The sequence below is a fragment of the Nothobranchius furzeri genome, chromosome 1 (genome assembly GCF_043380555.1).
Source record: "Nothobranchius furzeri strain GRZ-AD chromosome 1, NfurGRZ-RIMD1, whole genome shotgun sequence".
NCBI lineage: Eukaryota > Metazoa > Chordata > Actinopteri > Cyprinodontiformes > Nothobranchiidae > Nothobranchius > Nothobranchius furzeri.
Window position 1 is genome coordinate 92474746 of NC_091741.1, and position 16167 is coordinate 92490912.

Genomic DNA, 16167 nt, shown 5'->3' on the forward strand with positions numbered 1-16167 from the left:
TTTCATTTCTCATTTAATAAATAAAAATTCACAATTTTATTTTCGTTCATTGTTCAATAACATTTAGTTGTTACAATTAAACAATTTCACCTAAAGTAGTAAGTAAGTAGTTAAGTAAACTTTATTTGTATAGCACCTTTCCTAGGCATAAGCCACAAGGGGCTTGACAACATTTTAAAAGTTTAAACAAGAAATGAGAAAATAAAAACTGTGAATAAAAACAATTAATAAAAATAAATAAAAACATATCATAAAAGGCCAAGACCACACAGAAAACATAACAGCCCTAAAATAACTAGACAAATGCCTGGACAAATAAATGTGTCTTTAGCTCACTCTTGAACTTGTCGACAGAATCAATAGAACGCAGAGTGAGGGGTAGGTTATTCCAGAGCTTAGGAGCTACAGCTTCAAATGAACGGTCACCTCTTGTGCGATGGTAAGTGCGAGGAACTTTAAGCAGATTAAGATCCCCACTCCTCAGAGCCCGCACAGGGGTGTAGGGTTGGCTCAGTTCTCTAATGTAGGAGGGAGCTTGTCCATGCAGGGCTGTGAAAACCAAAACCAAAATCTTAAACTTAAACCTAAAAAACACAGGCAGGCAATGAAGTTCCTTTAGGATGGGGGGTATGTGAAAAGTCCTATTCGTGCGCGTCAGCATTCTTGCAGCAGAGTTCTGCACTAGTTGCTGACAATGGAGCTCCTTCTTGTTCAGACTAGAAAATAAACTTTACAATAGTCTAAACGGGGTGACACAAAGGCATGAATGAGGAGCTCCAAATCACTCATTGACACCATACGTCTAAGCTTCGAGATGTTCCTGAGTTGAAAAAGCAGTTTCTCGTTAGCTGCTTACAGTGCTGCACAAAAGACATTTCACTGTCAAAGATGACTCCTAAATTTCTAAGGCTTAACTTCACAGATTGGCCCAAATCACACAGGTACTGCTTAATCTCCGGGACAGAACCAACAGGGGCAACAACCAGAGTTTCTGTTTTGTTAGCATTTAGCTGCAGGGAATTTTCATTAAACATTTCTTTATCTCCACTAAACAATGGAGCATAGAGTCTAACTTTTTCAGCTCAGATTGCTTAAAAGAGCAGTATAGATGATTGTTATCAGCTAATAGGTGGAATGAAACGTCACTAAACATTTGAATGATCTTACCCAAAGGGGTCAAATACTAGGGCTGGGGGTAAACGATTATTTTTAAAACGATTATTCTGACGATTATTTTATCGAATAGTCGACTATTCTAATGACTATTTAGAAAATTAATCTAATGATTATTTTTCTATTGCACAATTAACAAAAACCAGAAAATCTCAAATAAATTCCTCAAAAAAATGGATAAATGGTTACTGTAAGAGAATAAACACTACAGGCCTTCCATTTTGTATAACACTGCGTTTATTATGTTGGTTGGTTATGTTCTGGTGACGTGTAGAACTTGGGAGTGCAGGCTGCTGCCTGAGAGGTGGTAGAAGATGGTGTGTCTCCATGCTGCTTTGTTTTGGTCACTTATGTGCGTGAGGCGAGTGGTCTTACGGGTTAAACCAAACTCAGGTGATATTTTACACTAAACCGAAAACCCACAACACTCTAAATGTAATAAAAGGGAGATCTACACCACAAAAAAGATTAACTCTAAACCAAAACGTAACAGCTTATCCCAACGCAAGATGCTGTTAGCGAAGATGCTAACTGTAGCTTTACCAACGTTAAGTTCAAGTTACCAAGTTTAAATAAACCAAAAACACCCAGCAGCAAACAGACCAGCACGGAGGAGAGACTGCTACCACCAAAACAGCTCTCCTCATGTCTGAAAGAAGCTCCTTAATGAAGGGAGAAGCGCTCCCGGTGATTTTCTACATCTGCGATAGAGACGAAGCAGCGCATCTGACCCCGGAAGTTGTTGTCCGTTGCCGGGAGACGAAGGGGCAAAACAGGAAAATAATCTAGTAGTGGACGGACGTTGTTCCGGGTCTTCGGTATTTGGCGGAGATGTTAGTGAAGGCGGAGAAGAGGGCGAACTAGAGGAAAAACAGGCTGATTCCTCCTCTATTTACAAACTCCTGGGGATGCAACAAGTGGGCGCGGTGCGTCGACTTCCGGATCTGACGTCGACAAATTTTTAGAATCGAGCCGTCGACTTCGTCGAGGCTTCGCTACAGCCCTATCAAATACAACAAGAAAAGAACAGGACCCAGGACGGAGCCTTGGGGCACTCCACTCAACAATTCTGCAGATTCTGACCTTATTTGGTTTGCTGTAACACTAAAGCTATGTTCTGATAAATAAGAAGAGAGCCACTGAAGGACTGTCCCTGATAGTTCAATTTGGTCCCTCAGTCTCATCAGCAGAACCTGATGATCAACTGTATCCAAGGCTGAAGAAAGGTCCAAGAGAACCAGAACAGTGCATTTTCCAGAATCAGCTGCCATCATAATGTCACTGGACACTTTCAATAAAGCTGTTTCTGTATAATGATGTTTATGGAAACCAGACTGAAATGGCTCAAGGATGTTACTTTGGTTGAGGAAGGTAGACATCTGTTCATAGACCACCTTCTCAAGAATCTTAGAAAGAATCGGAAGCTTGGAAATAGGTCTATAGTTGCTAAGGTCAGTTGGGTCTAAAGTGGAACATTTGACCTGCTGCGTTCTGGTTCTGCTGCTGGGCTGTGACCCACAGACGTGCTTTGAGCTGCTCTTCACAACTTGTCAGCATGCTGAAAGTGAGCTGCGCTGATCATGGGATCCAGCTCTGAGATAATGCTCAGATGTTCTGATGGGAATCTTCTTTTGAAATATTTTGTTACCTCTGCGATGTTCTCTGTGCGTAATGTTTGAAATATCTGCACACCTGTATGCGTCAGGGTAATTCCAGTCTCAGAATGACCAACAGCCTTGAGATTTCTCCATCAAAATTAACATTCAAACACGGGAAATGTCCAGTTAACGTGACTCCAGCCTACATTTAATTTTTTGCCTTCTTGTGAAGGTAGCATGGCAGCCCTTCACACAACAGGAGCGGACCATTTTCTGCAAGTTTATAAGCTCACAATAACACAAAGCGACCTGTGCTTCCTTTATTTATACACCTATCTATACCATCATGCAACATGCTACAGCACCCCATATGTCAAGGACCGATATAATTCAGTAATCTACAGATGAATAAAATAATGTGCTGCCAGTTTTACCACTGCGTGTATGTATTGAAATAACGCTGCAAAATATTTAACCAATAGGTTACCAGAATAAATCTTCCTGATGCTGGAGTAACCCGTTAGATTGACTCGCTTGTACTAATCCTGTAAAGAGTTTTCTGGAGACCCGGAATTTAGCTACACACAGGAGTTACTGTAAATATATATGGTAAATGGCCTGTATTTGATATAGCGCCTTCTAGAGTCCTGGAACCCCTCAAGGCGCTTTACAACACAACCAGTCATTCACCCATTCACACACACATTCACACACTGGTGGGGATGAGCTACTATGTAGCCACAGCTGCCCTGGGGCGCACTGACAGAGGCGAGGCTGCCGAGCACTGGCACCACCGGTCCCTCTGACCACCACCAGCAGGCAACGTGGGTTAAGTGTCTTGCCCAAGGACACAACGACAGCAACAGACTGAGCGGGACTCCAACCTACAACCTTCCGATTATGGGGCGAGCACTTAACTCCTGTGCCACCGTCGCCCCTATATAAAAAAAGATACTTTATTAAAGGAGTAAGGATTTGGGTATGACCTGGGTTTCTGCAGCTAAGCACTGTTGGAGGAGTCAGTGTAGAGGGGAAATGTGGTAGAGGCAGAAACAGGGGAACGTTGGCTTGGTTGGAGAGTTCCCAGGATGTTCCTTTGACAGAAAACTTCCCCCTCTTCTGTCTGTGAATATGTCTCGTCTTCTGTGACACAGATAAATGTTTTTATCCACCATGAATAATACTCAATCATAGGCAGGGCAGGTATATATATATATATATAAACAGGAGTAGCAGACTAGGATCAGAAGCCGTGGTTCAGAACAGGGTTGGAGCCCAGAGGTCAGAGAAGCAGTCAAATCCTTTAAGGGCTAGGCAGAGACAATCCAGGGACGTGAACGTGGTACAGTGTTTGGTGGATCAGAACAATGAATTGCTGGAATGCTGAGACAAAAGGCAGACAAACTGACAGAGAAGCAGAGATCACTGAGGGTTTAAACAGAGGAAAGAACAGGTGTACTCCATGAGTTTATCAGGCAGAACTCAGGTGAACTAAATGGTGCTGATTAGTGCAGGAAGGGCAACCAGCATGACAGGCAGAATGAGGAACATGAATCATCATTACAAATCCGGGATGGCACGTAGGTTCTAGCGGTCCCAGGAGGATATGCTGTTGAAATATGGAGATCATCTTTTAGATCAGTGGTTCCCAAACTCATTTAGCTGCGCACCCCCTTCTATGTCCCGACCATGTCGACGCACCCCCCCCCCCCCCCCAGCCCCCACATCGGGGCATGGCTCTATATATATATATATATATATATATATATATATATCAGATGTCAAGCTAAACAGACAGGTTAAAAAAAATTCCCCATCACTTTCATTTTTAAATAGTAATTAATAAACATTCGATACCATTACAATTCCCTTTGATTTCATTTTGAATAAATATTTAGAGTGCCCAGGTAGCACATAAACAATGCAATTTAACGGTTTTCTTAAAGTAGGAACGTTTAACCTGTGCGGCCAGAGCGCTCTCCTTCCTTCTGCTCTGCGTAAACCTGAGCTGATCACCTACTTGTGCGTAATCAAATGTCAATAGGGGACAAGATATAGCCATGATGTTCACTTTTGCCTCAGACCGACTCATTGCTGTTTTATGGTGTGGCTGAATCTGCGATCCGCTGTCATGCGGACCGGAATAACAAATGCTGCAGTAACATGAGATGTGGTCAGGTTCATGAGGAGTCACTGGCTGGAGCGGACCCGACTCATCCCAGAAGCTAATATCTTAATTTGACCTTGAATGAAAAATAACCTCTTAAAAGTTTTTATCACGGACGGTGGAAGCAGAGTTCATTTCTGCCTTCAGTCTGACAGCGGGCCACAGTCAAAGCAGCGTGTGCGCTTATTGAATCTGTGTGTGTGTGTGCGCGCGCGCGCGCGGCACAGCGGCTCAAGTCACCGCGTCTCGCGCTATTTAAACCAATGTTGTAAAATGACTTCTGCCCAGCCCAGATGTGCTCACTTGTGCACCCGTGAGCCGTGGTTCAGCCGGAACACGTCTGACCTGACAGACGCACTCTGAACTTCAGATCTTCAGCGCGCTGTTAATAGCCTGAATGGGAATCATTTCTTGTTATTTAGTTACATCCACAATGTTCTGTGTGTGAGGTTTAAAATGTCAGAACACCTGCATGAGACAGGTGTTAATTACAATCTGCCAGAATGACTCACCACCTTCAGATTTCTCCAACACCATTAAAAATGATCAAATACGGAACATATCGGCGTGCGCAGGCCAGAGTGCTGAAGCTCAGCGCATCATTATTATGAAGCTAGGGCACATGTGGAGGACGCGCGCGCGCAAAAATATACTTGTTTTCAATTACATTTATTGTGCCCACTTACTTTTTCTTTGGCCCACCCACAAATGAGTTTCTACGCTAATGGTGACATATGACAGACTTCTCTGAGCTCCGCAGCCATTACACTTTTCACCTCGCGCACCCCCTAGCAGCAGCTCGCGCCCCCCCAGGGGTGCGCGCACCACACTTTGGGAATCCCTGTTTTAGATCATATATGTGTGTGGGGGGGGGGTAGCTTTCCCAAATGACCATCCTGTCTTTATCCATAACTGTGCAAATTACTAATAAAATCCATCCTTTAGCATGTTTCTAATCCATCAGCAATTTACAGTAAAGTAGAAAAACTGAAGGTTGGTGCTCAGTGGGTCAGATCCAGCAGTCGTAAAGCCCAGTTTAACCCACTTTAATGTGATGTCATGGGATTTGCATATTTATCACCAGTTTATAACCACACGATTTCTTTTTCATTTGAGACAACGATAAATATAGTATTTAACTTTTAAATGAAACAACTGAGTCATTTTTAGCAATTTTCTAAATCAAAACTCTAAAGATGTTTTCCAAGCTTCAGAAGGAAAGTTGGGCAGAAGTTTAGAAAAACATCAGGTGAGTAGAAGACACAAAGTGTAGGTTAAAATAGAGCAAAAATGCAAGGATGATGCAATCTGCTGAATCTGCAATTGTTTGTCTTTAACTGAATAAAATGGTATTTTTCTTACCTGCTGGTGACTTGATACTGGATACTATTGCTTTCCACTTCTCCACTCTCACACAGAATGACTACCGAAAGCTGTCCATGCAGTGTAAAGACTTTGTTGTGGGGGTGCTGGACCTTTGTCGAGACACAGAAGAAGTGGAGGCCATACTGAATGGAGACGTGGACCAGTGCCCACCTAGCCCGTACAACCGACCCTGCCTCAGTCGAGTCAAGCTGGCCATCAAATACGAAGTCAAAAAGGTAAGAAGACAGTCAGGACAAATAATCAGTCATGTAAGAAACATCTAACTTCACATGGGAGTATTTTGTCATTTTAAGTAAGTATTATGTTAGGTTCTCATTTAAAATTCAGTCTCTTTCCAGAATTTTCTGATGGCACCACCTAGTGACTGACAAGCATATCACACATAATCTCTCCATCCATTTTTTTTAAGATGGTGACTTCATGTTTCTTGTTTATAAATGTGCTTTTGTAGCCGACAATCAGAAGTAAAACACGTTGTTTTACAAATATTATTCTCATGTCATGCTGTGTTCTCATATATTTATATTTTAAAGACTTTCTTCTCTGTGAAAAGTTAATCACGACCTCATCAGCCGAGGTATTCCTTAAATTTGAAGCAAGTAAGCGGTAGTTTAACGCTATTGGTTAGTTCTGGTCGGCGCTCAGTTTCCTATTGCACAGAGTTCTGCGGAGGGCAGAGGGCGTGCTTAGCAAAAAAAAAAAAAAAAAGGACGTATTGCTTACATTATATCAGTACATGATGAGATAATCACTTTTATGGATTTTATTAAAAATCACACGTACTTTCTGAAAGGGGAAAACTGCAAAGCTACATTAAGTAAAATAAATTGTTCAATGTTGTTTAACACAATGTTAAAAATCAGCAAAGACAAAATGGTCAAACTAAAAAAGGCAATTATTATTGAAATAATATAATTCAGCTCAGTGTCTAAAAATCTGTAATCAGCAGAAGTCTAATTAAAATAAAGGTTAGAAATCCTCATCAGTTTTTGTGACCTTCAAGTAGTACACTGTAAGAAACTGTCTGTAAGCAGCTGTGAACAAGCGGAGACTAACTTTGAATATCAACCACATCCAGCTTTGTCTGCTGATTCCTCCAGAAAAAAAACCTGAAGCTGAAAAATCAGTCGACTCCTCAGAGGAATACAGCTGAGTTTTCCACTCATGAGTTTATCTCAGATGAACAGAAAAAACACACGAGCTCTGAGTCCAGGTTTCATCTGTCCACCTCTCCTCTGGGATAAAAGGCTGGTGGGTTTTCTGTGACAAAGGTAAGGAAAGTCAAGGTTCAAAAGGCAACAGGTAGACCACTCTGGGGCCCTGTCCACACGTAGCCGGGGATCTGCCAAAACGTAGATATTTTTCTACGTTTTGGCCTGTCATCCACATGAAAACGGAGTTTTTTCACACGAAAACGGATCTTTTTAAAAACTCCGGCCAAAGGGAAGATCTGCGTTTTCTCCGTTTTGGGTGTCTGCGTGTGGACAGACAAAACCGGAGTTTTAAGGTCCGCAACGTCACTTTCCGCGACAAAAAATGCTGACATCACGTGTGCGACCTGTGTTTACACTAGCCGACAGCATGGATGCCTTCAGAGCTGCACTCGCTTCATCAATTGTCCAAGCGCTTTTTGCTTGTTTGTTTTTGCAAGCGGAATTACTGCTCCTTGCTGAAGACCACAGACAAAGGACGAGGTTAGGAAAGGGGGAAGTACTGCCGCCTACAGGTCTGGCATGTCCTTAACAACATATTTATCCGGGTACGTGTGGACAGTTTTTTTTAAAATGAGGTGGTGTGGATGCAAGTTTTTGGAGGGGCGGATATTCGTTTAAAAAAAAACCGGCTACGTGTGGACTAGGCCTGAGACAGAGGGATGATCTGCAGATATGTGAGGGTATTACAGATGCAGAAGTATATAATCAAGAAGCATTACTTTATTTGTTTTAGATCTCGGCAAGACAAACATTCGACCTCCGTCTGCAAGACTTCTAGTAATGCTGAATTATGAAAGAGTGTGTGCTTGATTGCTCTGCCTGCAGTCCTGATGTCTTTTTCTAACAATAAAGTCTCTTGTACAGCATAAACCGTTGAGCTAGCCTGTCGAGCAGTGACAATGTTTTCAGTAAAAGCACATCAATTCCTCTTGCAAAACTGCAAATATCTTTATCCTCAAATCCTCCCTCCTAAAAATAGAGGAGGAGTTTTGCAGCATGATAAAATAATCTCTCTGTATGAGATTATGAATGGAAACACACAAAATAAATATGTTTGTGTTTTAGTTACCTTTGAGTTCCAATAACCTGAGAGAAACTCCCATAATATAATAAAAAAGGTATTTTCACAAAATGTTACCTAGGAAATAAGCATAAAGTAAGCTCCTTAAAATTCAGCATGTAAATAATTTAGTCCCTTCAATCATTTAGGAATAAGTCTTTAGTGCATAAAGTTGTGTGTTTTGGCTCAGAAGGTCTAAAGTAAACACCTCCCAGGTCCCTGTGGAGGAGTTAATCCCCGCTGAGCAGAGGGGCTCTCTAAATGTCAAAACAAATCCCTTTTCCCTGTTTCCCCTCACAAAACAAGCTCCTGTTTGACCCCCAGTGTGCTGTGTGTTTTTGAGTATTTGCATGTGTGTGTGTGTGTGTGTGTGTGTGTGTGTGTGTGTGTGTGTGTGTGTGTGTGTGTGTGTGTGTGTGTGTGTGTGTGTGTGTGGCAGCAGCTTTTATCCTTTCCAGGAGAGTGTGTTCAAAACCAGGCAGCTAAGTGCAGGAGTGAGAATAACATTGGGAAGGGATGGGTTGCTATGGCAACCAGGTGGGGCCCGACCGTGTTAAGTGCATGTTGCAGGATACCAACAGGGTTGAGGTCATAGTTCAAAGGTTTACCACTCAGCTAACACTGTTCATTTGTTAATTTGTGATTTTATTATGTGTTTCGTGTATTTTTCTGTGATTGTGATGGGTGAGGTTTAAAGGTGCATTATGTAGAAATTAAGTAAAAACGACATCCTGTGGTAAAATGTGGTTAATGCAACCACTTTAAACAACTCTGGAGCTTTTTTCCAGCTGTCATCAAATTACAATTGTCTGCGCTGCAGTGTCAGCTCGCAGGAGACACGGCACCCCCACACTCACTAGTGGTAAACCGTAGTTACGTCCTTCCTTCCTTTGTTTTGAAAGGAGAAAAACTGACAATCCAGCAGCCAGCTGGATATGAAATATGTTTCAGTAGAAGCTTCCTGCCAAAATGACTGAAACAGACTCTTTTGGGATTTTCTCACTGTACAATTCTCACTATATCCATACAGACTGCACATTTAATGATAAATGGACAGAAAAGCACTGCGGTAAAATTAAATTGCAAGTTTGACCAGTGAAAACACGAATGAGAACTTGGAGAATGTATTTCAATGAATTTTCAAATAAATGCACATTTAAAAGTCTCGAAGCTTTTACACTATCCAAATCACTTAGAACAGGGATATTTTCCAAAGAATGATGAGTAGCAACATTTGTTTCTGTGGAAATGAGCGGACATTCGAGTCTTTTGTACTTCTGTCCAAAAAGCAAAGCTGGTGTATATTCATTGTATTTGTAGTGATTTTTGTGGATCAGGCTAAGATAAAATTCATGTTCAGAAGTTGATTTTCATTAAAACCGTCACAGTGAGCAACCATGGATTATTACGTTCTTAGGTCTCTACAGGTAACTTGTCGGTCTTTGAATATTTCCTAACTAGAAACATTCTATTTGATGCCTGATCTGTTAATTGGAGATTTCACCTTTTTAATTTCCAAATATCAGCCCTAAAGTAAAATTTCACCCTAAGTTAAAGCCAAATAGAGCTCCCATCTGTCTAGAAGTTTTGAATGATGACGTGAGAAATTCTTCTTGTTTGCTCTCTATCTAGGAATTTAAATTGGCTCTTTTCACTACTCTTTTGTAGCTCTTTTTAAGATTCAGACCAATCTCTCCTTTTGCCTACGTCCCATAAACTGCAGCCAAGAAAGTCATAGAAATACTTTCATTGGATTTTTTAAATGCTTTTGTTAAAGAATAGGAGCTTTTTAAATGCCACAGCTGCTTACCAGTCACGATGATATAGCATCACTAAATCATGTAAACAACAGTTCTTGACTCAGAGATTTTTAAGAAAACATAGAAGAATCAGAAATGTGCAGACTATATTTGATGTAGAAGTGATCATGGGATCATCCACACTCATCCACCACCTTTAGTGTCCTCACTGCCACGGTAACCAGGAGAAATCACTGCTATGTTTGTCTCCAGCCCTTTAGCAGCTGTTTGATCTGAAATCATTGAGTTTCTACAGAATCCTCCTTGAAATCTTCAGTTTGATCATTGTAGCATGCCGCTTTCCAGCTTGTACTCCTACTCATCTGTAATGGATCAAGCATGGTTGGAAATATCTAAGCAGCTCTATTTGGAGTCACTGATGCAGATGCACATTTCAGTTCAGCTAAACTAAAGAACCAAAGTGGCTTTTGCCTCTTATTTAGATAAAAGATGATGAAAGGAAGCATCCCTTCCTGCGCATTTTCACAGACTGTAAGAACAAGATTCTGTTTAAAAACTTGCAAAAAGCTTTTCTACTCTTTTCTTCCCCTCTCTTTTCAGTTTGTAGCTCATCCCAACTGCCAGCAGCAGCTGCTGACGATCTGGTATGAAAACCTGCCCGGTCTGAGGCAGCAGTCCATTGGTGTGAAGTGCTGGACCGTCCTCGGGGTAACAGTAGGTCTGCCCTTCCTGGCCATCGCCTACTGGATAATGCCGTGTAGCAAGGTAGGAACACTCAACTGCTAGGGTGGAGGTGTGTGCTCTCTGGCAGTCTGCTTACAAAAGTGATATTTAGATTATTTTGTTGAAAGTCTTTTGCTCCACATTTAAGAAAATTACTTTATTAAAAAGTATTTTTGTCAGTCCAGGTGGCAGCTGCAGTTTGTGCAGCTGGTATTGGTTACATGACTAATGAGGTGAGATTTGGAGACTGTGTGGTTTAACATGTTAAAGGCCCTTACTCAGATGTGTCGTTGTTGGGGTGCAGAAAGCTGATGCTATCTTTTTGTTTTCAGCACCACACCATTTGACCCGTGAATTTGGTTTCACACTCCAGTCCAATAGGTGGCGATGTTGCTCCTGTTTCTGAATGACTTTTCAATTTAAAACAAAATGTTTTCAGTTGTTTTGTACGATGCCCATCTGGTGAGATTGAGGGAAAACATTAGGATACTTAATGCGAGGGAACAAGTAATTAACTCGTGGCCACGATTTATAAATGCGTGAGGGGTGTGATCCAGAGATCGACTTTCCTGAAAGGATCTCCTCTTAAAAAAAACGAATCGTTAACTTTTAGCTAATATTGGGTATTATCATAATGTCACTTATATTTCTTTTAAAGAATAATAACCAGTTGTTTTATTTAATTATTCAAATCATCCAATAACGCAGGTGATGCATCTTTTTCTTTCAGCACCACAGACAGCAATAGTAAATAAAGTGTGTGTCCTCCTCTCTTTTGTTGTTTGTAGTGACTGGCTTACTTTCATATGTTTTTGAATTACTTATTGGTGTATTAATTGTGTCACGTGGGACTGTGCATCTGTGAACCAATAAACTGCACACATGGTCAGAGGTGCACCTGTCGGAGGAGTTCTGACAGAACACAGGCTCGTTCCAGCTGGGGTTAGCCGACATCCGGACTGATATGAAAAATGTTTCCTGTCTAAAACCCTTTTGGGTGCAAATAAATGTTCGTGTTAGATCTGGAAAAGACAGCGATCTCTCCCAGCTCACCATGAGACCATTGTCCCAGCACACTTGATTCAGTGGTTGTATCACCTGCAGCAGCTCAGGCTCACAGAAGCCTGTAATCACCTGCTGATTGAAATCGGGTGTGTTGGAGGAGAGGGTTAAAAACTAAAACATGCTTTAGTATTTTTTAGCGTTTTCCCTCTCGAGCTCCTCAGAGAGTGAGACACTGCTTTAACGTCATTGAACCAACAGCAGACAGAACCCACTGGTGGGATGAGCAATGTGAGAGAGCCCCACGGGTGTAGCAGCTGAGAAGTGCAATTGGGAGATGGACAAACCTCAGATGAGAATGACGTCCATATATTAAAAAAGGAAAAGTGTTGATAGAACTCTGTGTGTTCTATTCTTTATAAACACAGTCTATAAGATCTATCCTCAAATAAAACTAATTCCTTTCAGTCTCAATGAAAACAGGCTGAACACAGAGGATGGGCAGGGAGTGATGTCAAGCTGGACACATTGGCACGATCTCAATACTCGCACTGTGCACTTGGAGAAAGTGCACAGTAGGGTTTGAGTGCGTAGTACACAAGTGTGCAAATGATTGCAGAATTGAGACAGGGAGCATTGCGTCATCGATCACAACGCATGCCAGGATGCTGGTTGCCATGAAACTTTTTTTTCAAAGACCTTTATTAACAACTTTCAAACAAATAACAAAGCTATTTTTTTAAATAAATTTTACTTCATTGCTGCTTTGTCTAAAACACTCAGAGCATCAACTAATTATCCTAAAATTAACTAATTTCATTAGAAAATACATATTTTCAGAAGAGAAACTTGAGCCTTTTCTCCTGCAGCAATGACTTGTGGGTAATATCCTTGCCCGAGGTCCGCATGGCTGCGGACTTGGGTGAAGTGCAGATTAAAGCTTGGTTTATGCTTGAAGCATTCACTTTCCGCACGGTGATGCGGCTCGTGGATGGAACGCGCTTCACAACTCGCAGTGTTTATGGTTCGTGCGGCTCGTCTCTGCGGTGAGCCAATATTCTCCCAAACTGAACGGGGCAGCATGGAGCTCAACGGCATGCATCCAACACTACACCGTAGTAGAAGTAGAAATTACTGTTTACAACATGGCATTTCAGCATTTTTAACAGCGTTCTCGTCTTTTCCGACAGTGCAAGTTATTTATCTTCAAGAATTATTTACAACATGTTGATCACTGTGATCTCTGAGAGATGAATCATACAAATGTCTGTATTTATGAACCTCTGCCATACTAGTTCTTGCCGGTCCACCATGTTTTTCCGCGTCCGTCCGTACGCGTGGTTAGAAATTTTCCGAGGTGCGCGTTGCGGAAATTCTGGGCCATGCGAAGGCACGGTGGAGGGACGTGGTTGTTAAAATGACGCAACTTTTCCACACGGAGCCGTGCGGACCTCGCGGACGCGTCAAGCATAGACCAACCTTAAGGGTGCAATGGGGGCGTGGTCAACTTCCGCACTTGAGTATCGGGACACCCTACACACTTGCACCCATGGCTGGGAACGTGCAGTTGAAGGGTGTGAGAGTGCAAGTGTGAGTATTGTGATTGGGCCATAATAAGTGTAGCGATAAATATAGATGTATATCTATATTTCAATTGTGGTGTAGATTTAGCTTGTTTAGTTGTTTATAATCTTATATTAATTAATCGAGGCACCACCAGTTTTCGTAACTGGACCATTGGATTTAATATCTATATCTTTGCAATGTAATCAGTCTCCAAGTTAACACCACACGTTAATCTAAAGGATGAATTCTTGACAGAATGCCCCGATTATTCTCGAGAATTCCTAGAAATGATCAGGCAGTATTTACGTTTTGTGAGTTTATTACAAGCATCAGTTAAGGCATGGACAAAAGGACCAAACACAGCTTATCGTTTCATGCATGGAATTAAGACAATTGTTAACCCAAAGCTTTATGGCAGTGATATGGAATAACTGTTCTGTAATAAAGTGAAAATTTGGTGACACCAAGATTATAAGAAAATAGGGAATAATTTCTAAAAGGGGGCAAAACAATAGTGTGTGTGTGTGTGTGTGTGTGTGTGTGTGTGTGTGTGTGTGTGTGTGTGTGTGTGTGTGGTAGCATAGAACAGAGGATAAATCTTCAGAGCTAAACATGAATTTGGATTTAAATAAAACACGCCAGAAACTCTGATAATCTGAATTCAATAATCTGGTTTAGCATAACAGTCAGCCAAATGAAACGATGCACATACATTTCTCCTCGTCGCCAGAAGGTGGCCAGAAGCTGAAAACGCCTGGGTCCTGGCTAGTGCCGAGGCCTTAGAAGCGTAGGATATTTGGCCCCCAGTTGGTTGACTAAGTCTGTTGAGTTCAGGAGAATCTCGTTCCCCGGGAGTGGTTTGACTTTCAAGGTTCCGTCACTTCAACTGCACCAAAAATGTGGAATTCAGATCGCTAGTCCAAATTATTCCAAACAAAGTCGAATAAGAAAAAAAACTGTTCCAAATTCGTTTAACTCTTAATATGAAAACTCTTCTCAAGACCATGCAGACTTCCAGTTTCACGTAGAAAGTCCAAACAAACAAACGGATTACTTACGAGTTTTACTGTAACTTTTGAGAGCTAATGGCTTAACAACTTTATGAGCGTCGGGTTATCTGTTGCAGGGCCCAGATGGAAAAGCCCAGCAGAGGTTCTCTTAAAGCATCTTTCTTCTTTGTTCTGCCTCCACAAGGTCCGAACTTCTGGATTTATAAACTTTCTTTTGTCACACCCACATGTATTTCACTCATCAGCCACTTGATGGCACTGTGGCTTTTTCAAATAACCTCTACCTTTCCAACAATGAAAGATCCACGATTACAATTTACCAAAGTTGTTCCAGATGGGCATCAAAGTATTACTTTAAACATGAAAGAACTAAATTATGTCTTAAACTGGACAGTTTTATCATTAGCATGAATGTTAACTGGAGAAACAAAAACTGGCAGATGTTTAACATAAACGAAAAACACAAAACAAGCAGTTAATTTTGTAACTGATAAGATTTTAAACATATACTTGGAACACCTGGAAATTTAATGGTGAGCAAACCTAAAGTCTTCTTTGATTGTAAATAAACAGAAAATACCAGGGTGTTGGTAAAAACTAAATCCTGGAACCCTCTAGAACATACACTGAGAAGGTTTAATGAGCATTCAAACTTTGGGGAAGAGTCAAGTTTTGGCAGGTTGAGATAGAACAGACCCCGTCCTGATATTGTCCTGCGTCTCCACTGGTGCAAAAGAGAAAGATACGTCACTTGGTAAAATTTATGTCCCTGGGGGAAAGGTAAGATGTTACGTCCCCTCCTGAAGGTCTAGGAGGATGAGGGGACTAACACAGGAAAATAGGTGTAGGAGTGTGTGTGTGTGTGTGTGTGTGTGTGTGTGTGTGTGTGTGTGTGTGTGTGTGTGTGTGTGTGTGTGTGTGTGTGTGTGTGTGTGTGTGTGTGTGTGTGTGTGGTAAAGGATGAGGAGGTGAGAGTAAAAAACAAAAGGGTTTATTAACAAAAGGTGTCCGTGTCTGAACAGCAAAATAAGGCTTAATAATAATGGTGAAGAATAAGGTGGAAACTGAAAACAAGCAGACTAACTGCTTATGAAAAAGGCTTTCTGCCAAACTTAAATCACAAACACCTAAACGAAAATATCCCCGGCTTATAAGTCTAATGGGGATAAAAGCTGCCAAAATAAGAAAACTGATGCCTTGTCAGATAAATCCTACAAAAGAGGATAACCAAGCCAAAACTCTATAACAAAACCCTTAGCAAGTACCCTTAAAATGTTTAGCCATAGCATGAGTTGTAAACCGAGCTCAGGAGAATTCCAGACCACCTCTGGACCTCTTTAGGAATAACCTTAAACAGTACCGGAAACGATTTAACATTGGCACAAAGTGTCTATGAGCTCAGGAGAATCACAGGCTAATCCTGGCTCTCCAGACTGTCTGCTTCACTCCTCTTTTAAAGTCTGTCGGCCGCTTGATAGCTGATGAAGGTCAGCTGCTGTCTTCTCCGG

The 16167-nt window shown here is 41.5% G+C and overlaps 1 protein-coding gene across 1 annotated transcript in view; it reads left to right on the top strand.

The window, feature by feature from the left end:
• Window positions 1–16167, top strand: part of trpc7b (transient receptor potential cation channel, subfamily C, member 7b) — a 137565-nt gene that overhangs the window by 36606 nt on the left and 84792 nt on the right. The window contains exons 3-4 of the mRNA XM_015945689.3: window positions 6357–6539; window positions 10959–11123. Of these exons, the coding sequence (XP_015801175.3) occupies window positions 6357–6539; window positions 10959–11123 (348 nt within the window). The remainder of the gene's footprint in view (window positions 1–6356; window positions 6540–10958; window positions 11124–16167) is intronic.